This window comes from Haliaeetus albicilla, chromosome 1 (genome assembly GCF_947461875.1).
Source record: "Haliaeetus albicilla chromosome 1, bHalAlb1.1, whole genome shotgun sequence".
Lineage (NCBI taxonomy): Eukaryota > Metazoa > Chordata > Aves > Accipitriformes > Accipitridae > Haliaeetus > Haliaeetus albicilla.
This window is the reverse complement of record NC_091483.1, coordinates 16321948-16346873: the sequence shown is the minus strand read 5'-3', so window position 1 is coordinate 16346873 and position 24926 is coordinate 16321948. Positions and strand designations below refer to the sequence as shown.

General features: G+C 42.1%; 1 protein-coding gene across 5 annotated transcripts in view; it reads right to left on the bottom strand.

Annotated features, from left to right (window-relative positions):
• SMAD1 (SMAD family member 1) overlaps positions 1–24926 on the bottom strand; it is a 50600-nt gene that overhangs the window by 16447 nt on the left and 9227 nt on the right. For 4 of the 5 annotated variants that reach the window (XM_069780223.1, XM_069780196.1, XM_069780213.1 and 1 more), the window contains exon 2: positions 11275–11898. In XM_069780223.1, coding sequence (XP_069636324.1) covers positions 11275–11674 — 400 coding nt within the window. In that variant the 5' untranslated portion in view covers positions 11675–11898. Of the gene's footprint in view, positions 1–11274; positions 11899–12955; positions 14871–24926 lie in introns of those variants that run through there. The other variant, XM_069780204.1, reaches the window with a different exon arrangement.

Genomic DNA, 24926 nt, shown 5'->3' with positions numbered 1-24926 from the left:
GTTACTCAACATTCAGGTGGACATCACAAATCCCCTCACCGACAACATAGCAAATGTCAAACCCAATCTCTCTGAATGTTAGGATCCCTCAGAATTAAGCTTGTTCTGTCAAACCTAGCAGTCCTTTTGCAGTGGGGTCAAGCACTATTTAATTGTCATAGTCAACATTTGCTGGGCTAATAAATTACCAGTGAAAAAAGTAACAATGAGATCATGTGTTAAAAAGTATTTTCCCTTTCCTGTCTTTGTGATTCTTCCTTACTTTTCTGAGCATTAAAAACACAGCTTTCCTATCTTTTCCCTTCCTATGGAAGAAGGTCAAACCATTAACTTTTCTGAAGCTAATTTGTGCAGACAGTACATCACCTACATTTCCCATCCCCTACCTCACATTGAACAATGACACACATGACATCATAGGAAGCCACACGATTTATAGCACTTTAAAATAGCAGGAGAACAGGATATTTTCTGTATGTTTTCTGTAATTAAAATAAAGCAGTGCCAGATTTTCCCAAGGTATATATGCATGTTTCCTCCTGTTGGGCAGAACCACTGGTGAAGTTTAGGACTCAAAATAAGAACAAGTCTCCTCTTCCTAGCTCTCCCTCATGCAAACCTATACTTTTTGTCCAGCTACTTCAACCTCGAATGATTAAATGCCAACTTCTTCAAAACACACACGGAAAAGGGGGAAGGGGGAAAAAAGAATACAACTGGTATTGGTAGAGCACTAGTCTAAAAAATATCATTGCAGAATTTACTTTGAGTGCTGCCCCTAATTCACATCCTCCCTGCATACATACAACCTTAAATGAGGAGGAAAAACCCTGAAAGGTTCCCCCATCAGGTGGGGCAGAGACTACAGTGCTCCAATTAGTGCAACTCCAAGACAGCCACTCACTGCCATAACCTGATCTCTCTGCAGCTCACGGGCTTGTTTGCAGACTAGTTGCTCCTACTGGAGTCACAGAGGAGTTAATCTAAATGCTGTTCACTCAGGAGTGAAGACATGAGCAGGGACTGGGCCCTCCGCAAGTACAGAAGGATGCCAGGAGTTCAAAACTTAAAGGGGGATGCATACCCCTTCTTGCTCCCCTTGCCCGTGTGTAAGGAACTGAGCTTCTGGTCAGGTTGCAGACCTCAACCATATGGAATAACAAATTACTGAGGCTCAGTACAGCAGGGGAGGAGGCCAATCTCTGTTGCAGCTGCCAGCTCCAGGAAGAGGTATAATTGAAGGAGAAAAAGCATGAGAGAGTTACTCTGGGCTAAGCCAGCACACCTGTTGCTACAAAAATAATGAAGCAGTGCACATCTTTGCTGTGCAGATCTCCGCAGGATGCTGCTTTAACAGTTTGCAGACAGAATTTCTCCCTTTGTCTCTACCTTCTTCAGCAGAAGGGAACACGGATTCCAAAAAAATCAGATAAGATTTTAAAAAATTATCATTGTTTCTATTCAGTAGGGATGCATATATTTAAATGAAACATATTATTAAATACACTGTTGTCTAAAAAAGCTACTGCAACAGATTTGCAGAGTCAACCTCATTAAAATGGTTAAAACCAGTTAATGGAGTAAAACCACAAGTCATCCGACAGCTTGATTTCTATACTTTCTCAAACACCAGACTAAAAGGTTTTATGGGCTATACCATGGCTAAATTTTGCTCCAAGATTTTGTGTCAATGTGGACCTGCTGTTGGGATTTAATACACAACTTCTAGAGGTAATGCTACTAGTACTGGTTGAAGAGGAAGATAAATCACCTGGAAGCCAGGCTGGGTATGTTTGTGGAACTGTAGCTAAGAAGAGATCCTGTATCTGTCAAGACAGCCTGGGAACTGGGTAGCTTGTTTTTACCATGCAAATAATACCCAGAGTATGCCCGCACCAAACAAGCGGAGCTGTATTAAAGAAATTACAGCTACAGGGCAATTTAACCCACAGGCATATTTCATCTAAGAGCCAAGAATGCCAAAAATATAGAAGATAGACCAAAGACAACCTGGCTGTTCAGATAAGTGTTCCAACTAACCACACCAAGAAAGAAATACTTTTATGAAAATGTAATGGTGGCCTTTGAAGAAAGCTACTGATCTCTACTCTTTGTATCTCGAGCACTTCATCCTGTTCGGAAAACTAACAGGTGTGCTGTCCTAGAGTAAAGATTTTCTTGGTTTTCTTTTTTGTTCTATTTTCACATTCCAGAGATAATGATTTTAGCAAACACAGAAGAGCTCCAATTTATGAATATAACTTCTTTTTTTTTCTTCTAAAGTTTCTCTATTAAAAAAAAAAACCACCTTAATCCAAGCCAAAGGACCTGCTGTACTTTCAAAGTAGCATATTTTCTATCCAGATGGGTTTCAGTTATCTTACACAAGACCAGATGACAGCTAGTTTTCCTCAAGGGCTCTTTTTTTATCCCCTTTGCACGTTACATGATGATTTGGGTAGGTATCTCCATGTCTGGAAATTGAAAGACCAAGTAATGAAATACAAGGGGCCACATATAAGAAAGCAGACGTTGATCATCTTTCCTTGCCAAAGTAGATTCTACTACTTCTGTGAGCTTTATAAAATTAAAAAAAAAAAAAAAAAAAAAAAGATGAGCCATTGCTGCTGCACTTACGGCTCTTAAAAATCATAACGACTTGGTCAACGTATGTTCTGTCAAAGGGTTTGTACAGGCTTATACCACAACAGGGCCCTCAGCCCTAATGAAGACCTGAGGGCACTATCATTACACAGTGCACTTTAATTTCCAAGCATCATATAGCTGTATTTTCATATGAATGTATGCAAAGCCACTTATGTTTTACTAGAAAAATAGAACTGCGGGTCGGGAAGGAGGGAAATCCTCACACACCACTTCGTGCTCTCTGGAAATGGGTAAGAAAACATGGGGTGGGGGGAAGGAACTTGCAGGTTGTAGTGCATACTCTAGATAGAAAATCCTGCAAAGATGAAGTTGTAAGAAAAAATGAAAAGTTAGGAGAAGGAAAAAACCAAACAACCCCCCCCTTCAAAAAAAAACCCCAACACAAACCCCCTAAAACACAGCAGCAGTGTTAAACTAACAGATTTCAACCCTCCTAAAGACTCCTAGCTTAATTTCCTGCCTTTGAGGCCACAGCAGCTGAAGTTGGCTGTGGCATCCTGGTGAGCAGTCCAGTCCCACAGTGGGAACAGAACAGGTACCAGCGTATGCTCAGCTGAACGTGCTTTGTTTTGCTTGCTGTCTGTAGCATTAGGGAGTCACTGAAGCATGCTGACTGAAAAGGTCTTGCCAAGATCTTGCTTGTAAACAATAAAACGCCAAGTAGAAAGAAAAGTTTTAATGTCATTAGGTTTTCCCGTGTTGGCTAAAACAAGACCTGGCAAAATTAAATATTGTTTGACCAGAGGACAAGTTCTCACATACAAAGACACTTAACGTGTCTACACTTAGGATTGAGTTTACTCTTGGTTAAAAAAAAAATTAATAGTGTTGTGGCAAAAGCAATCTCTAAGGCTAGAGCTAGCTACTTTATGTTGTTCCAATACCACCTGGCTTAAGCAAGGCTGTGCTACTGGCTGTGGTAGCATGGCTTTCTTTACTGTGTTCTCAAAAGCAGAAATGCCAGCCTTTTAGACTTTTGCTCCAAACCTATGTTCTAGTAATTGCAAGTGAAAAGTCTCAAAAATAGCTATTCAGCATCCTCTTTGGGGGACAGACGGACAAACGTGCCACTTTTTATTCCAGGAGAAAGCTGAGAGCTGTCTTGTTTTCCCAACTCTCAATTTTGTTTTGCAGTTTCAGTAGACCCCACAGCTTGATTTGTCATTTTACATAGTTACAACTGAAAACTTGCTTTACTGGCTTTACTTTTACATCAGACATCTGGTCTAAATGCATTTGGCAAGTAATATTAGTACATTTCCTGCATTACAATATTCAGCTAACAGATTTTATTTGCGGATGCTCTGATAAGCTAACATTTTGATTAAACTGACATTTGTCAAGGCCAATTTCAGAATTTGGTACTAATTGTATGCACATTAGTGAAGGAGTCCTTGTAAGCAGATTTGGGGGGAGAAGCAGTCCCGATACAGGAGGAAGTTACAGTGTGATAGTGTATATTAACTCAAGACATTTGCATAGATCAGAGTTCAAATTACCTATACAAAAGCCACAGTCACTGTCCCACTGAGTAGGTTAAAACTTGGAAGTCTGGTCCTTTTAAGTCAGAAGAAACATCTGAATCTGGTTAATTTTAAAGAAAAAAAAAAAAAGACACCAACATATCCTTCTTGACAACTTATATCCCTTTATTGCAGCTCATTTTTCTGACACGTGGTGAGGTTAGACAAGGAAAACCCTGTTGTTAGACCATTCCCTCCTTTCTGCCTCCCTATTTCAATTCCTCTCCCCCCGGTCAGCTCTGGTGGGGAATTTTAGAACCGAATTCTGCAAAACTAGAATGAAGAAAGTTTTATACTACTTGCCAAGCAAACTGACAGTTGCTTGCTATTTTGGGGAACCATCCTATAATTGTGCCCACCTGTTGTAGCATGCTATTTTTAAAGTTACGCCCAACAGCAGTGTTACACAGTGATACAGCAAGACTTCTCAGCAACAACACTCTCTGCTCCCTCACCTCCCAGCCTGCAGAGGTGCAGAAATTCTGCTAGAAAAATCATGCAGGAACAAGGATTTTTCTAACTGGGTTCTACATGTTAACTCCGAAGGGATGCACTGGTTTTCCCCTCCCTTACAACCCCCAGTGCAGCTTCCCTTTCACCTTCGCTCCCCTAGCACCTCTCCCCCTCCCTCCAACGCCTGGTGCCGCCAGCATCATCCTCCGCCAGACCTGGTGCTGTGGGAATCGTGCTGGCAGCTGCTCCGCTGGGCTCCCTCCAGCCCAGGCCATCAAAGCTCTTCCATCTGGCTGGAAACGGTGTGGAGGCTCTCATGCTGACCCCCGTTCTCCCAGGTGCTGGGGGGTGGGAGCCACCAAGCAAGTCCTGGGACCCCAAAAACCCCAGCCAGGCAAGCTTGCAGTCCCAAAGGGACTCGCTGCTTACTCCCAACTTTTTTCCCTCCTGGCTCCAATTTTGATCTAGACAGACTCTCTGCACCTGCCAACTTGATGGTCCCAGGAGCTGCGTTTGGACCCTGCTGCTTGCAGAAAGTAGCATTAGCAATCCGACAGGTGACCCACCACAACAGGCTGCATCAGGTTTGAAGTGCAGGGGGAGTATGCCGTGACGGGTTTTTAAAGATCCTCTTCTCGATTTACCCTGTCTAGAAACAGTTTGGGAATATTAATTTTATATGTAATGATCCTAGGCCAGTCAACTACAGGGGTACAAGACAGGGATGACTGACTAACCCATTTCATTTTTCTGTAAAGTACCTAAAGAGAGAGCACTCACAAGCATGACCAGACCAAATATCTGTGCCATTTCAAATGGCATTAAAAAGCTCTTTTAAACATGCCTTATTTTTCTTTCACTGAGGACCAGAGCTGCAGCGCTGGACAGGAGAGCATTCAAGGAGCATTTACTTCCAGGACCACGTGAGTCTAAACCTGCCTTATCCAGGATTTCCACCATTTCAAGTTTCTTTCTGCACCCCTGGTGCCTGCCATAGGTGTGCAGCCTTATGGAGACTCACTTAGAGCAAACAGCAGAGGAGATCAAAGACAAATGTGAAAACAATCAGGTTAAAGTCATAGGCAAGGAGTCCATGCCGGGAGCAAAAACAGCATGACACACCTACCTCTCTCCTCAGAGCCTGGGGACCTGGCCTGCTCTTGTGGCAAAAAACAGCTACGCATTTAGGTAAAACGTTTCTTGCCAAAACCAAGCTTGCTGAAGCAGACATCCACTCTAAATTCATGGTTATCATGGAAAGGAACATCATGATCTTTAGGCAGAATTGAAAATTCAACCATTCTGACAGTGTACTTGTCCACATCACGAAAAAGCAACTGCTTCTCCGCCCCTGATTTGGGTGGAACACGGGCACCATCAGCTTCATAAAGCCCCTTGATGTAGAGCAAACTGCAGCCAGCTCTCCAAGTGAAGCTTAATGGAGGAAAATCATCCAGCCTTTTTTATCTACATGTTATTGGGAATTGCAAAAAAACCTGCACAAGTGTAGTTATTTTCTGCCTCCAAGGGGCTGTGCTAATGGGCTGATCCATGCAACTGGAATATTTCAGAGGACAGATCAGCTGCTTCTGGACTGACGGGTTTTAGTACCCTTGGCACCGCATGCTTCAAACACAGCGGAGCATCAGTAAGCACCTCCAGAAATCAAAAAGTTAACAACTGCATTTCCCAAGGTAGGTTTAAGCTCACTCAAATCAATGAAGAGTCGGTTTCTCCCAAGCCTGACTCCTGAGGAGGTATCAGCAGATTCTGGACACTCTCAGGAGACAGCATTTAGTTGCTGGGTCAGGGTAGCCATTTATATAAACACTCTGCACTTTCAACCACTTCCATACATGAAGCATAAACGAGAAGTTAATTCCTCTTTTGCCTCCCTTGTAACATACTATAAACTCAAATCCTCTTTAACCTAGCATGCTGATGAGCAAAGATGCTTAGTAGAGGCAAAGGAACACAATTCTGCATCAGATGGAACTGAAAGCTAGTGTTCACTAGTACTTTAAGAAAATGAGATAGTCAGTTTCTTCATCTTCCTTCCTTCCTTCTAGCTAAGGCAAAAGAACTGAACCTCCTCCCCAAAAGCCACATTAGAGGTGTGACTTATTAAAAAAATAATAATAGCAGTGTCAATTTAAGCACCTCTTCATCCTCCCTGCTCCCTATCCCATTCTTTTTGTTTTGCTGTTAGAGCAAACGCGATCCAGGCTTAAAAAACGAGTGTTTTTTCCCCTGAATTCTGGATGACATTTTTCACCTGATCCCATTGACATAACTGAGGACAGAGGCAAGCGACAGAGGCTGTATCTCCACAACCACCAAAGGAATAAAAGAAGGGAAGAAAGCATCTCAGGAGGGACTTCCAAATGTCATTTCACACATTCTCCAACAAAACCTGAGAGGTCATTTGTGGCATTTTCAGAGAGATGAGGAACACTGTGTTCACTTTTTCCTCACAGCCTCTACGTATGCTCTACACCTAATTATTTCTCAAGTCTTGATCATACTTAAGGATGGTCCCAAACCAGGTTATGAGCCTGATTTCCAGATATCTCTAAACCAAGAAATAAAACTGAGGAGAAAAAGCAGATTCAGCCAAGTGAGCACACCAGTTCAGCTGAGCGTGCCAGTTTTTAAAAGGCATCAAATTCATACCCTGCCCTCCTTAATTAAAAGCTTTGCTTTGCCTTGCCAAGGGAGAAATTTGACAGCCATTAACTACCCTGCACCAGAAATAATTCTGCACGCAACAGAAGTACGAAACAGCAGCAGTGAGCTACTGTAACACATCTCAAGGAGATATTTCTTCCTGGCAGTCGAGTACAAGGTTGTATTCCCAACCCCAACAACAAAATAGCCTCTACTTTCTCCTCTCATTTCCCACCACCTCCACTCCTTTCCCACATGTTGTCCACAGGGCTGTGTTGGTACAGATGTTCCCGCAGCCACGTGGCGAGCCCTGGCGCTGCTCTGATGAGCCTGGAAGATAACACAGCAGGGGAAGGAAAAAGTGACTGTGATCTGGTTCAGCACAAGGCCATGCTAACAGCTGTGCTGGCACAACACAGCAAGCAGAAGCTGTTTATGCACTCCACCACAGATCGGGTCTCCATCACCTGGGGGGGGGGCAGCTTGCTGATCCCAGGCTGACTGAGTATCACACCATCGCAGGAAGGTCACCCTTCCTCGCCTCCACCCTGTGCCCCCACCGCTGCCGTGCCCCCGTCTGACTCCGCAGCCAGTGAGCCAAGGGCACCGAGCTTGCCAAGCTAACCATGCCAAAAAGTATTCTGTCTTCAGTTTTCTTGACTGACTCTGTGCAGAGCCTCTAGGACAGGTTGGGCACGAATACGGTACCACCACATCACACCCACATGGCCGCCAGATGCCACGTTCCCCTCCTTGTGCAGGGGCAGCAGCACAGCCTGGGCTCAGGGACACCTGGGAGGCTCCCTGTTGGAGAGTGCTGATAGTTTTCCACCTTCTCTCGACTGTTTACAACTGGTTCCTATCTAGCCTGGCTAACAGAAAAATCTTGTTTGGATTCAGGTGTAGCTTTGTAGCTGGCAGACACACTACAGCATGCCAACTCTCATGTTTTCCAAGCTTATCTTCTCAAGCTAAACAGCAAGGACGGAATAAGGAATCACGGCAGAAAATCCATGCATCCCCCGGCACCATGAAAACTGAGACGCATCCATAGCACCAATTTCCTACCATCGAGCATTACCCGATTTTATGTATTTGAGGATTTACCGCTAACCCGTTCCTCAAAACTTAACACAACACTGAAACAAATCACACGACAACCAGCAGAAAAGTGAACATATAGATGCCATCCCATGCACACACCATATGCTTCAGCTCTGCACAAAGCAGCTAAATAGAGATCACGCTGTCAAGCAGAGACAGAATTTCAGGATGTACCTTGCACACAAAATGCGCATCGTACACAATCTGAGCTTCCAAATTTGTTTTGTCAAGAGAAAGTACATTTCTAAGCCTCCTGGCTGCAATGATAGCCTTGGAAACACAAACCTTGGTATCTGCTGGAGTCGGAAACAGTGACTCATGCATGAATTCCCACTATCCATTAATCTCAAGGCATAAGTACTTATGCAGCAATAATTGTGTTTTAATGTCCTGGCAAAAACGGGAAAAAACGGTTAGCAGAATTTGGGAGTGACTATCAGGAAACAAAGATAAAGATGACGCTTGAAGGACAGCAAGAACAAGGAATGGACAGGAAAAAAGAAGTCATAAGCTATGAAGCACAGCTCTCCAAGCCAAACGAGAGTTCAGCTACCACCTGTTTCCAAAAGCCACATTTTCCCACTCATCTCCATGCAATAGCCCTCAAAACAATGGCAGATCTGTGGCTGACTAAATATAAACCCCTCCTACTTAACACATCCAGCCAGAAACCTCAGTAAAAATACAGTGGGCTTCAACCCCACTCTTGCACTTTGGTAAGCTGTTAAAAAGTTCAAGATGTAATTTCAGCATGCCTATAACATTGTACCTCTAGACCCTGATTTAACAGAGCACCTCAGCAGAAGTGAAAGCTACCTCCTGGTCAGCAGCCACGTCCAGAACATTTTAAGTGGTTAGAGCAGCACGTTGAACTTCTGAAAGACTGAATACTTCTTTCAGCTCTGTCAAACTGACCACAGCCCCTAACGCTTACAAGAAAACTGCCCAGTTGCCTATTAGGCAATTGACAAAGAGTATCTAGTTTTTCCTGAAGAAGGATACTCTCTGGACAAAAGGGGAAGCATTTTATTTCTACCATCTCCACTTGATTAAGTTACTGTTTTGGATTTTTTGTCCAGCAAAATTTCTGTAGCTACATGAATGTAGAGATTTTTATCTCATCCAAAACCAATTAAAGAGCAATCCAGAATTCAGGCTTACAGTTAATAACTTTTTGCTCCATTTCCCAAATACAAAATTCATAAGATGACTTAACACCCAAACCCTAGCTTTCCAACCACTTAAACTACTTAGCAGCACTCAGCTAAAATGTACATTTCAGTTAGACACCTTTCAAAAGTTTTATTGTAGTTTTATCTTGCATATCTCATTGAATTGACAGGGCATTTACAAATACCTGTTTTTAAATATGGTATAAATGGTCCAAATTAGAACGTTCTCAAACTCAGTAATTGTTTCCAAGATTAAAGGAAAATGAGTTAGAACATGTCACTTGACATTACAGTAACAGTAAGAGCCCAACTGTTGCTCAATCTGATGGAAATAGATGTTTTTCCAGGAACCTTAATTTTCAATATTTTGGAATACTGAATGCAAGCAACTAGCACAAACATATGCAGACAGCTAGCAGTACAAGGACACGACTATTTTACTATCCCACTTCTGCTTAAAATGGAATTGTTAAGAATTTTAACATTTGTTTTTATTTTAAAATTTTTAAGAACTGTTTTTCCAGTGTAGAGTTCCTTCATTCAAGCTTCTGCTGCATAAATACGTAAATAATGGGCATCACCTCTGTCATTCACATGATTTCCAAGTCAATACTGACACACTGAAGGGAAATATTTAACATCTAGATATGCTCTGTGTGTTGCAGAACCAAGACAAATGCAATTTCCATCCACAGAAAACAATCTTGCAACAATCTTATTTCCACTGCAGTTCTTAAGGTGTCCATGCCACTCTGCAGAGACAGCGTCATAGTTTATGAAATGCCTAACACAGATGGACTTCCCAAATTTAAACCAGGGAGTCCACCCACGCCTGCAGTGCATTTCTGCAGATGTTGCTGTACAACCTCACAAGTAGCTGGAGACCAGTGTAGATATATCCAAGCACATTTCATCTTAGTCCCTGGAAGTATTCCCTGATAATAAACTTGCATTAAGTAAAATTAAGCACAGATTTATCAAAAAGACATTTGGCCTTTGAATAGGAGACAGAGAGAATGGGTTGCACCCTAAAAAAGAAGTGGGAAAGCGGGTAACAGGTAAGCAAACTGCGCTTACAGAAGAGCTGACAGTAAAACTTCACATACAATCAAACATTGCTATCAAAGCTTTAAATTGAGGGCATTATATTCTGCTGTCTAAAATCACAGTCTTTTCAAAAGGCCAAAATTGTGGTAGATCCTGAAGACAATATTATCTTCTGGAGAATGAAGAAACAAAAGTGATAGAAGTGAAATAATAATTTGGAAATAATAAGAATACCACTATCACAGTATGTCAGAATGATTTTCATGCACAGACTGCAATAATCCTTTATGTTAGCTTGCAGTGTTCCATACAGATTCATTGATCTGCACAATCCAGTGAAAAACAAATGAACTGAAGGATAGCTAGTCACCAACATAACCAGGTGATACCAGGGCCAGCAGCTTGAGACATTACTAAGACTATGCCCCTGTATAGCGATAAAACATTTACACAAGTGAAGCATTTGCCATGTGAAAGGGAGAACTGCTAATTAATGCTTACATCCAGATAAACTGCAGAGGAAGAATCTGACATGTGCAAACAGCCACTTTTGCTTATTTAAGCTGATGAGTCACATGATTCATTGCCATACTTTGCATTGTTCAGATAAGGTGTAAAGGTACAAACAAGGAAGAACCTACCAGGACTCTCTACCCGCTTGTAGTGGTAGGGATTGATGCAAACCTCCTTCTGTTTTGAACCAAAGGGAAACTCACAGCATTCCAGTGGTTTCAGTTCGTGATGGCTCTGCAGGTCCGGCCAGCGCCACACTCTACAGTAAATTACATGCGGTAGCCCTTTCCGGTGTGAAACCTGAAGCCTGCCATCCAAGGAACGAGGAATTGTGACGCAGTTGCTGGGCTGACCAGGACAGCTTAACGCTTTTTCCAGCTCCTCCATAGCACCTTTTTTCTTCTTCAGTTTTTTCACTAATGCATCAACAGCTTTCTCTGCCCATTTTTCTTCTTCGTCCCCCTGCTTCCATCCCAACAGCCTCTTCACTGCTGGGCTGGTGAAGGAGAATAAACTTGTCACATTCATGGTGACCCCACTGTGGTGATACCACAGAACCAAGCAGGAGAGACTGTCCTGTTCTTCCACCACCAGCAGGGTACAGCAGATTGTGTCAGTAGTCAAAAGCAGCCGGTATCAAATAATTCCGGTCCTTTCTCCTTTTCAGTCCTCCAGTCCCAGGAAGGCAGCGCTGACATCCCCCCTTGATGAACGCGACCTTCTCATTGCTCTAAAACCTTCTGGCCGAGAACCTGCAGCAGAATATCAGAGGGAGAGAAAAAAGGATTTTACCTTTTAAATTAACATGGAGCAGTTAAAAACATCCCCCCCTCAACCCACAAGAGTGGTGACACCAAAAACCAACTAAACACAACAAAAAAACCAACAAAGTGTTGACAGCCTCCAGAACTGGACTCAAGGCACATGTGATGAAGACTTTTAAGCAGCAATGCCTGCTGCTGAACCCCATATATCCCTCTCCCCAAAACAGCCCTGAATAAATGAGGTGATCACCCTGGAAAATAATGACACAGCATAAACAAAACCAAAAGAGGCTGGGGGGGGGGGGGGTAGCAGGAGGAGAGGACAAGGGGTAGAGGTAGGTGGTGGGACAATTCCCCATCAGCTCGGTTCCATTATCCAGTTTGCTGTGTGGCCTCAGTGATTTTTGTGCCACGCAGCTAGGGGGACAGCAACTGCATTTGCCAGCTTCAAACAATACTTCTGCTTGGTGCCCAAGCATAGCCTTAGTTAATATTGTGAGAAGCTTGATAGAAGAAGCCAAAATACAAGACGACATGGCTGTATTCCCACACATACTCCACAAAAGGGCAAGGGTCCTATATTAGAAAAGTAGTTCACATTAACTGTAGCCTAAAACAGTCCCTTAGATTTCATCTCTCACCATTAAGTGTGAAGGGCAGTCCCCTCTGCCTATCAGCTGTTGCAACCTTAATCAGGAAAACATCCCAAGGAACCAGTGCAAGATCACAAGCTCTCTAATTTGTTTTAGAGAGCAGCTGGAAGCAATATGCCCCAACAGCACTGTGCTACCTAGCCCTCTCCAAACGGCCAGTGATGCAGCTCAAAAAATCACTGCACTAGACTTGTGCATACCACGATCTGAAACAAAAACAGGTCAGTTTCACCTCCAACTTACTCTGAGGAACAAACCAAAAGAGAAAGAAAACTAGAAAGATCCTTGTCCTCACTCATCTCACATGAGAAAGAGAACGCCATCTCCCAACCCCACTAAAAAGCCCTCACAGCTCATAAACAGACTGTGCGGGAAAGATAGCATTAACTTACTTCACCGATTACATCCTGACCCTTCCCGTTGCAATGCCTGCCTGAGGTACTCAAGGACACACGAAGGAATGGGGAGGAGGAGGAAGTCCCAATAAGAGGATTTTAGATGGCACACTGGTCTTCGAGTTGGGAAGACATGGTACAGGGATGAAGCGATGGGTGAAGAGGAGGAACTCCACATATAAAGAAGCCCCAGCTGCGAGCAGCAAGTTTTATACTTGCCCAGGCTGGGAGCAGGCAAAAGGCTCTGCTGGGGGAAGCAGGAGAGACCCTGTGCTGGCAGGGTGGGGAAAATGAGACAAAGAGCACTAAACCACTGATTTTCAAACAGAGTATGAAGACAGACAGGAAACATATCCTGCACTGGATACCAACAGGTTGCAGAGGAAGGGGGAAGGGGAAAAGGATATGAATGTTTTTGTTGCCATCAGAAAGACACAAAAAACCCAACCAATCAGCAACCTGTACACACACAGAATAGGTGTCAGCACACCCGCATCAGACAGAATTTCATAGTTATACTACGAAAAGATTGCAGATCTTAAAATTGTAAATGCTATGCCACACTTAACCTCTTGACTATCATGGACTGTAATGGTTTCATCGTGTACCACTATACTTGAAGTACTTTAAGCTGAAAACCATCCACTTGATTCAAATTCATTTGTCACTAAAACAATTATCTAATTGCAAAGGTTCAGTTTTATTAGGCTGAATGCATAAACTACAAGACACAGACCGTGTCTACCTACACTTCGTACTGATACTTCCCATTCCTTTTATGCTAAGAATTGTATTTGAAATAATAATGTCAATGCAGTGGAAGATTTGCATGAGGCTGAGGCAAATTTAAGAATTTATTTTGTTACCTAGGCATGCACTATGCTGTTAAATGAACTGGAACTCCATTACTGTCACTGACTGTACCCCAGGTACACTTTATCCTTAAACACACTGTAAAGTGCTCTATTAAAATGCTGTGCTATTTTAAGAACCGTATTACCAGAACCCCAGTACATGTGCTTCAAATGTGTTTGTAAGTAACAGAGGTATTCTCAACTCATATATAGTCTGTATCTCAAACGATATTCTAAGTATCTTTTTTCTGTATCGTTCAAACAAAAGATACAAGTTCCACACACAAAAGTTAAAGTTCCAGTGGTATATCAGGAAATAATCAAGCTTTCTACTTCACATCCACTTGAATTAAATGAAAAATATTTAAAATACTTAAGTTGAAGTTCTAAAAAAAAAAAAGTACAAAGTCTAAATCTCAATCCAAACTTCTTTCAACATTGATAATGAATGCAGACACAGTTCTACATAGGCCTGACCCATTTCCACCAAGCTACTTTAAAAATAATTGGCCAAACTACTTGCTATGAAAAAGAAGAAAAAAAAGTCCCATCTATTAAGACTGTATGTTTACACCAGTGCTTGAAAATACAACCTGACTTGAGCTAGTACACAAGCTCTGCAAAGACTAAGCTGACATTCAGATGCAGCCCCAAGTAGCCAGACCATCGGAACAGATTTTCCGAAGTTTTTGGATTAAATCCTCCAACACACACACATGTCCCACTCCCACAATCATACACTCCAAAACATACTCCACCATCACAATCAAAGGTATTATCTTAACAGCTGGCATCTCTATAGCAACAACTGTGGCAAGAAATACGCTGGGAGCGGGAGGAGTAGCATTAGGTACAGTACTTGTAGATACACTTGGAAGTAATGCAGCTCAGCAGGACCTAGCAGGCCACCAGGCTCCAGCCCAGGGACTCCTGCTGCAGTCCTGCCTGCCCAAACAAAGTGGAAGCATACTCCAAGCCCTGAACAAGCTGCAAGATAAAGTAAAGGGGGAGAAAACCCACAGGCTGCTGTATACTACTCACAGTAAGCGCCAATACCAGTATTAAGCTAAAAAAAAAAAAAAAAAAAAAAAAAAAAAGGCAGCGTAGGTGGAGTTTTTTGTTTCCAAGAAGCAGAGAGCGCGTCTGCAGTGCTGAGCCCTTGCCAGTACATTCCGTTTCCCTTTCTGCCACTCTTGGTTTTTGCAGTGCATCATTTCCTGTATTACTTTTTACCAAAGTGGTCTTATCAGCTGGAAGTGCAAAATAAAGATTAAACCATGAGTCAGCAGATGACACAGTCCACATCTGCCTTCCCCAAATACACATACCCTTCTGGGAAAACTGGAGTTAGTATTTCCAATAGCTGAGTGACCACCAGCCCTTGAAGGGTGTGTTTACTCACGAGGTACGGGTGAAACAGAAACCTTGGCCAAACAACAGGACACTGCCCAAAAGGCAGCCTGGAATCAGAATCGGTTTGAAGGAAATTGAGTTGTTACCCACTTATCAGCCACTCTTTACACATCAAAACCCATGCACTTTTTATTATGCATTCTGTCTGCTGATGGATGAGTTGGAATCAACAGACTTCTTTTAAATCCCAATGCTGCTTTATTTGCCTTCCTCCACTGCTGCTATCTTTTGTGTAATCTTTGGACTAACATACAAACATGCATGCAGCTTGTGAGAAGCCTATAAAAAAAAGTGAGCATTATATATAGAGCTGTTTAGCCAGCCTTGTATTTAAACAAACGTATTTAGGCAAAATGCCTAAGAGTGAAGTTCTATTTTTCTAGCTCTCAAAGAAGAGATAGTTACTCTGTCAGCAACACTAAGCAGACAGTAAAATATTCAATGAGACCGTTTTCAAATTCCCACAGGAGATCCCATAGGAAACTGTCCCACTTTGCATAAATGACTGGTTTTAGTGGGTGGAGAAAGGGTTAGGACAATTAGATGATCCTCTCCTGGGGCAAGGAGGGGGGGAAGTGAAACAACTCCTAGCCCAAGTTTCAGGCAAACAAGAAGCAGCCCTAACTCTTCTACTAATTTCATTATTTGTATTACAGGCTCAGTGATGCAGGCAAAAAGGATCCTATTAAATATTTTTAATATATGCCTAGCACAGTTAGACAAAAAGGGACAGGAACCACAGTGAAGAGCATCTACATAATAGTTAATAGAGAAAACTGTCTAGTCTCTGACTACATTTTTTAAATTCAATTTATCTTATTTTATTCAACATACCTCCTCCCAGCGTCCATTACTTAGTGACAATATAAAGAAAAGCAGAGAGATTTTAATTTGCTTCTTTAAAAATATTTCATAATTTACCGTCTCTGAAAGACACATCTTTTCAGCAACTCCTGTACTCAGTACAAGATTTAAACCTTTTTTAAAAAAAGAAGAAAAGATCACATTTTGGCATGGAAGCCAGGGAGCTGTCACTTTACTCCTGCAAGAACTATTTCAATGTATTACTAAAAAGCATGCAGTCTAAGCAGCTGTAATGCTAGAATGTGTTACAACAGATTATGCACTAACTTCCTCTGGCTCCCTGTTTTTGGAGCAAGCAGCAAAAAGTTTCGATTTCTTTCTTCAAGCGATGTGACTTGTAGAACAAAAAGTCCAGAGTCTTCTGCTGAATTACTCTGTTTTTAATCAAAGAGTTCTTTCTTTGCACCTTTTTATGGTAGAAGATCAGATCTTGCTCATCTTGGAAAAATGCATGGAAACCCGGTAGAAGCCTCAGTGGCGTTACAACACACATACAGAAAGAAAGCAAGTTTCATTTCAAAATGCTGTAGAACTCATTAGATAGTTTATATAGAACCTGACTTGGCTTCCCTTGTATTTCTGAAAAGGACAAGGAGAAAGAAGAAAAAAAAAATTACATGTCTTCTTGGCACAGTAGAAAGAATTCAAGAAAACACTTAAATATGCAATCCCGTGTTAATTTTGTATCATATCGTTTGAGGAAAGAGGAGTACACTGGTGTTGAAAATGCTTCAATATACTTAACAGGAGTCGGTAGCTTTTTTCCTGACACTGCATTAGACTCCCTTACTTAAGCCTAGCAAGAGCAAGGAGGATACTTCCAGCCTGCTCTGCAAAGTAGCCTCTGTCTTGGATCCTCAGAGACAGACCAAAACACCCGGTCTGTGAAACCTCTTCTAGGACCATTGCTCATGCTATTTGGCTGAGGGATTGCCCTTCCAAGAAAACCTCCCATGTATCATTGTTCAGAGAAAATCCTTTTAGATACCTACGTGCACCCTTTAGTTCAGCAGATGGTAGGAGAGCAAGTGTGTCACGTGAAGAGAAGGTGCTGACTGTACCCCAGCTAACTGTAACAGCAGCCCATACAGTTTCTTGCAAGAAATATCTAGTTGTTCTCAACAGGGCAGTAATACTTGCCTTTAGAAGAAGGACTTGCACAACTTCTAACTTATTTGATAAGCCAAATCAAATCCATCGAGTTCAGAGTGTGACCTGAGCACCAAAGAGAAGATGCACCGCTCATTCAAAATCAGACAGTAAGGCCAACGTATGCTCTACTGATAGAGGGGAGGAGGACAACAGCGACCCAAACAACAAAACCCCCAGTGCTCAGTTACTGCAGAGCATGAAGAAATAACCTTATACTATCAGTATCTGCCAGCTCCTTCCCAATGCTCGCCACAGTTCAAACCAAGTACACAGTGTCCGGCCAGTTCCTATAATGAACCACAGCTTTTCCTCCACTCGCCTACCCACTCAGCTTCTGGCAGACAAGGCACTGATCCTTACCCTTTAAGTTTCAATTACCACAATTACAAGAGTAAAACAACAGCAAATTCTTACAGGTTTTCTGGATTTGTACTTTGCCTTCTCAAATTGAAGTTACTAGATTTGAAAGACTTACAGTAACTTCACTGTTGCTTCTCCAGAGAAAATACCTGGTTTCCACAATTACATTTGCCCTTTGAGTCTTATCTACACCTTCATTAAAGCACAGCTCCTCCCTATTTACAAGAAACACTAGCGCATACAGCCTCTTACATGATCACCAGATCCTCAAATCATCCGGTTTTCACCAGAGTTGAGAAACAATGCTAAATTTCTAGCTTGCACTGCTGAATTTTACTCATTCGTGCATTCAGATGCACGTGAGACTCCATGAAGTCACAAACTGCCAGCTCTTCCTTTAATGCCTGCCGGTCTCCTCACCATGCTGATCTGACTTGCCCAGACTACAGAAAAAACTAACACCAAGTTTGCCAAGTTACTTGGTCAGGAAGCTGGATAAGTCTGGTGCACACCAGGGCTAGTACCAGTAGGACACATCAAAACGTACAGCCAGGCGCGGACAAATCCCTTCTGGTGTCGGCAAGCAGTTGGACTGAATTGGATGCGTTATCAAAGATTATCTCTAAAACTCCAACTTAGTATTTTAAGTGAAGTCAGGAAGGAACTGTAATTTGATGATTCAGTCAAAACTCTGGCACAGATGGGATTACAAAACTATGAACTTCACTAAAATAACCTGTAAGATAAATACAATGCTGTGAACCACAAAACTTGACAGAATGGTGTTCATGAGGTGTTTTTTTTTTCTAAATGCAATGAAGGAGGAGACTCCTCATTTTTCATGCTCTCTCCTGAGGCTGAAGGCCTCTTAGAAGAAATCCTCAAATTAAGACAAAATATTCAAAAGAAAAAATTATCCCAACAGTTTCCAAGAGATGAATGAAATACCAGCCATCACAGCAAGTATTTCACTGCACATCTTTGGGGTAGGTTACCCACTTCACTTGTGCTGTGGGGCATTTAAACTCCACATGTTGTCCTACAAGGCACTAGGAGCACTCAGGAGTACAGGAGCAGGCAAGGAGCTCAGTCAGCATCATTAGATGACACAGGTCAAGTCTGAAAAATGCTGAACAACCTACAGACCAGTTTGGAGTACTGGCTATGGCTTTGTGAACATGGGATATCCACAAAGATGCCACGAGTCTAGCTATTAGAGTAAGTTGGAAGTCCTTTTCTAAAAGGTCAAAAAGCTGGGGAAAACAAGGGGGTTTTTTTCCCTTTCATCATAAAACTCTTGTATAACTCCCTTTTTCCACAAAGACCATTCCCTTTCCTGACTTTTTGAACTGTCTTTAGAAAACAGGTGTTGTTTACAACAATAATAAACACACATCTGTGTGGGTGTGTTAATACACACAAAGGCAGGATAACTGAAACCTCTTCCTATATTTAGATTTGTCTGGTCAGCTCTAATTGCATAATTTAATCAAAACCCTCTCCAGCGGAAACACATCCATATTCATCATAGGCATCAAAGGAAACATCTTTACAAACTATATCCTTTTACAAACCAACACATGGTCCCACACCACTTGTCCAATTGTTGAATTCCTCCTTTGGGAAGGGCATGGAATTTTATTTCTTTTTATCAGCTGAAAAAAGCATTTCCCTCCAATTCATCAGCACAGGGCAGGAGGAACTTCCTTCACAGGTGAGATGGGGAAAATTTACTGACATGTCACTTTCAGGGATTTTTTTTTTTTTTTTAACATAGTTAAAACATACATTTGCAGCATAAAGGAAAACCTTTAAAAACAAGAAAAATGCCCATCACCACTCAGGCATTAAAATTTTTGAGTAAAGCTCATATAATGCAAGACATGTTTTGTCTTCACAGAACTGCACAGCCTAGCACAGACTGCATGGACTTAGGAAGGGGTTTGTCAGCCTCAGCCAGAGTAGTGCTACAACAGGGTATTTTTAAGGCAGGAACCCCACCAAATGCACTCCAGTTATGCTCAGCTTATGCAAGCCACCGCTCTTACAAATGATTCATTTTACCAAGAGCGTGCACCAATACAGTTACATCAGCTGCATTAAACCACTTCTAAAGACTGTGACCCAGACCTCATTTATCAGAGATTAAGTAAAGATGTTAAATTACAGCTCAAGATCCCCAGCTTTAAAGCAGAATTTTTCACCAAAGCAAGAGACAACAAAAACTGAGAAAGAAAAATGACTTATTCACTAATAAAAGCATTATTAGGTCAAGCCTCAGCAAAGCAGAATAAACTGATGGAAATTAAACCAAAAAGGGAATGTCATTAAAATAAATAAATCTTTTCACAGATTAGTTCCCCACCCACCATTTATACACTTGGAATAAGAAGAGCCTTTTCAGTTTGCCAATACTGAAGACATCTCAATGCAGTTCACGAGATGCACACTTTTTTAAAAGGATTCCTCTAGCTTTCTTTTTTTTTTTGCCTTATTTACAAAAACTAAAGAGGTATTTTTTGCCTTTAAATGACCTTTAAAACACTCTATCTTCATCACACCTTTAAAATGTCAAGAGGCAGAGCAAAAGACCTTAAGTTAATTTCATGAAGTGTCCTGCAACTCACAGCTACCATTCTGGGCAGAGAAAGTGTTTAAAGATGATACAGCTTTCCAAGCCAAGTTTAGAGAACCTGGAAACAAACATCAAGATTTGTCAGATTTCCACCACCCAATGAAACATTGTTTAATTACAGCATGCCATTAGCAGCCTTCTCAAAACTGGGACTAGACATCAGAGGACACGAAACCCAGTCTGTTCCTGGTCCCCAGGACAGTAAGCAGCTGCTGCACTGCCATGCTGCAGCAGATACTCCCTGGCAGTATCTTGGTATTTGGCAAGCCACCTGAGCATACCAGACCCTTTACAAATGGAAGAAGCCAAGATCACAGTGTTCAGAGATGCCCCTTCAGCTTACATGCAACAAAATAAGACTCTCTAAAGATTATAATTTACAGGCAAATAGATATTTATAGGGATCCTTCTGAAATCAGGTCAAGGAAACTTTGCGTTTAAAATACACCAGCAAACACAGATCCAAGTTATCAAGGCCTTTACTGGCATGTGAGGTACAACTCTTGAGCTTGCCTACACTAAAATCTTGAACTGCCTTCAACTACATCCCTAGAACAGAGTACAATTTCACCAATATTAAAAACTATACTTGTGGAAGAATAAAGCTATTGACATGCAACTATGAAGGCATTTACACGGTCTCTTACTTTTACAGATGTTTTCATCCAGACAATTACTCTATGGAACCAAAGGAACAATTCTTGGTTCAACTGAAGACCAGGCATTAGGAGCACTAGCTTTCCCCTGAACCAGCAGGTACACTTGGACTGAGACTGGTATCGCACATTATTGTTCACCAATGAAGTCTAAAAGCTCTGTTCTCAGGAGCTTTTTAATCCAAAAAAGTCTACTGACTGCAACTGAATTTGCTATCAGTGCAATTTTTTCCTGCCATACCTAAGCCTGTAAAACCTTGTCGGCAGAAGGAGTACTGTCACGGAGAGCGCTGGGCTGCTGCTCAGGAGACACAGCTCCCACTCTCTTCGCGCACGCCACTTCCTCACGTCAAGCCTTAGCTTCTCCTGCTAACAAGTGGAGAACAAAACTCTTGAAAGCTACTGACTGGGAAGCAAGTAGTAGACAAAGAAAGCCGGAGAGGTGACCCCTGGCACAAAACATTTGCTGGCAGGATGGCACCAAGACAGCTCTGTGAGAGCACGTGGCATTACCCCAAGCAACACCTCCATGCCACAGAGGAAGAGGCCAGTAAGTCGCTCGGCCAGAGGCCACTTGCCCTGAGCAAGAACCAATGACCACTGCAGCGAGGGGCCAGAGGGCAAAGGCACCAGGGCTGAGACTGGGGCACATGCCAGTGCTACCGCACTCATCCCAACCCATGGAAGTGCCTCCTAACTACTGCTGACAGGGAACGGCCGAGCACAGACACAGCTTTCCCCTTCTAAAAGCAAAAAAACAAGGGTGCACCCCTACGTGAGGAGTCAGAGAGATCCAAAAAACTGCAGGATGAGGCAAAAACAGCTGTCACAGCCCTGTGCCAGAACATCTGCAGAATCTCACGTCAAACTGTTTTCTCATATTCCTGAGATCAAGGCTTTGGAGGGTTTTGTACAAAGGCTTCAACCCACAGATAGGAACTGATAGGTCATACGGCACTTGGGAACCGCATAGCTTGAAAGAAAATGGGAGATATCCTCCTACATTGCTTTCTGGGAATAAGGAAGTTTTACAATATGAGAAAATAGCTGTAAGCTGTCTATCTGATCCCCTGGTTATCTGTAAGCTTTTTATGATTTTGGAAGAGGAATTAAGCCACATAAAGAATTACTCAGTACCCTTTCCTTATCTGCAAGTTTTTTTTATTAACAGTGCCTATATGACTCTGCATATGGAATTAAGGCAACTTATTCATTCCACCGTAATTTTCCAAGACCAGTTTAAAGTTTCAAAATTCAGGTTTTGCAAAGTTGCAGTACTGCAACCTTACAGCTGAGACACTGAAACACAGTATTTCCCAAACATCACACGCTCTGCAGGGTCAGCAGCAAGCTAGTTAAAACAGCCATAATACTTCCTAAATTTTCCACTGTTGCCTGCTACTGAACAGTCATAGCTGTCCTAGTTCAGAGGGCAGGACTCCAAGCCCCAAATACATCGCAAAGTGAGACCGCAAGGATGAACTTCCAGGACTTGCAGCTTTCCAAGACTACTTACTTTTAGGCTGAAAGCTAATGCACAAAAAGAGCACACAAAGATTTCAGGTTCCTTGTCTTTAAGCTGACAATCTAGATGCCTTTAATTCTGCAGCTGAAACCAGTACTCCCCAGTTCCCAAGATAACAAGCCTTTAGTGTCTAACAACCCTGACTGGTGGCTGGCCTGGAAGATTGAGTGTCCTCACGTCCCAAGTCAGGGGAAGCAAGAGCTAGGCAAAGGTGTGACAGGAACCTGCCTGTATTCAGAAATACAAGACTTCAGCCAAAGCAGCCTGCCACCAGCGCTCCCAGTTCTCAACTGCTCCCAGTTCACAAACCACATGAGATGCACCGGGTCTGACCATGAGCAAGAGTCATAGCTGATAAACTAGTGGGGACAAGGGCAAAGGGAACAGTTATCCAGTAAACTGTAGTAAATAGCCCTGCAGTGTTTATGCCAGTTATGTTAGGTGATGTTTTCTGCACAGAACAAAATTCAAAGATGCCTGTAGCCAAGCCAGAGGGGAAAAAAAAAAAAAATAAAAAAAATTTACAGTTGGGTTCCCAAGGGCCTGGAGAGTTCCTTGGCATAGGAGGAGGCTACAAGGGAATTCAGCAAGAACCTCACTCCAGCACTGCCACTAGGGAAAATACCTAAAGTTTGTATTTTATATTTGTAGATAGTCCAATTCCTTGACGTTAAGAAATATATTACAAAGACACAATGTTTGAAGATGTTAAATAGCTAGCAGTAACAAGAAAAAGTAAGGGGTTTTAAACACATTTACCATATACCATTAAAACAAGTGTCTAAATTTCTTTTGAGAAAAGTGGACTGAAAGCCAACGATTTCAGAGTGACTTATGCAGTGGTGCAGAACCCAGAAAAGCTACAAGCAGTGCATTGGCTTACAGCACATATCAGCTCAGGTGCTCTAATTGTCTTCACTGGCAGTGATTCCTGGTAACACCAGCCTGCTTTTACAAAAGAGTATTTAATGGATTTAATATTTAGCTTTTCTCTAATTTCTTGGTAATACTGCTAACAGTACCTGGTCTGCCAGTTGTTTCAAGTTATTTCATCCTCTAAAGAGGAAAAGTTTCTACTACTAAGAAGTTAAACTTGGAGGACATTCTTTTACCCATGAGGAAAAACATTTGCCCTGTCTTATACAGAATGTGCACGAGATGTGCTCTGCTTATAGGATTGCATTAAACTAGAAAAACATTTCTAATATAGCTTGCAGTTTATACTAGCAAAAGAGCACCTGACCAGAAAAGCTTGTTTAAGTGTTCCTCCCCATCCATCCTCCCTCACCCCCCACAAAATACACTGCATCATTAATCATTGTCGTTTTGCTGCCAATATAACTACACTGGGGCTTCGTGACTGATGTAACTGTTGGCAGTCTAACCTCACCATGCTAATCACCAACATAAGTATCTGGGAAAAAAAAACGTAAATTAGACCTTTCCTTGGCAAGCATATTAAGGAAGTCTTCATCTGGGAGTACTACAGTATTCGTTTATAACTGGCTACCTCCAACAGCTGCCTTGGGCCAGGAAGGTCACAGGTCCACAAGCAGATGAGCAGCTCTAACAGCTTGCTCCCACCCAAGGAGAAAAGGTTTCCCTTTACTCCCTTGTGCCAGCTTCAGTACTCCAACATGATTTCCCTTCTGCTTACAGTCTGTCAGCCAATTCACCTTTCTAACCTGGCAAAAACAACAGTAAAAAAGAAAAAAAAAAAAAAGTGTTCTCCAGAACAGCTGGATCAGCTCAGAGCAGGATGAGCACCAAAGTCCCCCAGCCAGCATACGCTAAGAAATCTGTGAGTTGCAGGAGCTAAACTGTTAAGAGTTCTCTCCATCTTGTGGAGCTGCCACCCCCCTAATTTTAAATTATATCTGGGACAAAGATTAGCTCACACTCATACATGAATACTTCAGTTGATTTGCAAAACCTCGTCTCGTCCTCACAGCAATGAGCTCTGCCCTAGCTGGTTCTGAATAAACCAAACACTCTAGCAACCATTTCAACCCCCCTCTGCTACCACTGTCTTCTGCTCTAGCAAACTTCTGAAGCAAACTTCAGAAAAAAGAAGACTGATTTCGTATCCATCTGTCCAAAAATACCACACACTACAGAGTTTTAAGCTGAGAGTATTTATAAAATACTTTCCGGTTGAAATCTAATATGACAAATTACAGAAACTATAATTAAGTTATCTTAAGTTTTTAAGTTAATAAAGACAAAGACTTTTCCTTTGGCTACGACAACCAAGTGGAAGCACTTAACACTGACACTAGCCAGTATGGATAATAAAGGGCCTGTTATTAAGTATGCCATACTATAAAGCCAGCAACGGGCAAAAATGCAAAACAGGAAACTCTAATAGCCAAGATGGCAACCTATATGTAAGCCAGGTTTTCCGAGATATTCAGCAAGGTCAAAGTTCACATTTTTCAAAATAGTATAGCTTGTCACTGCATTCACCAGGTAATTAGCAGAACAGGAATGAAGACAAAACCAATGTGTA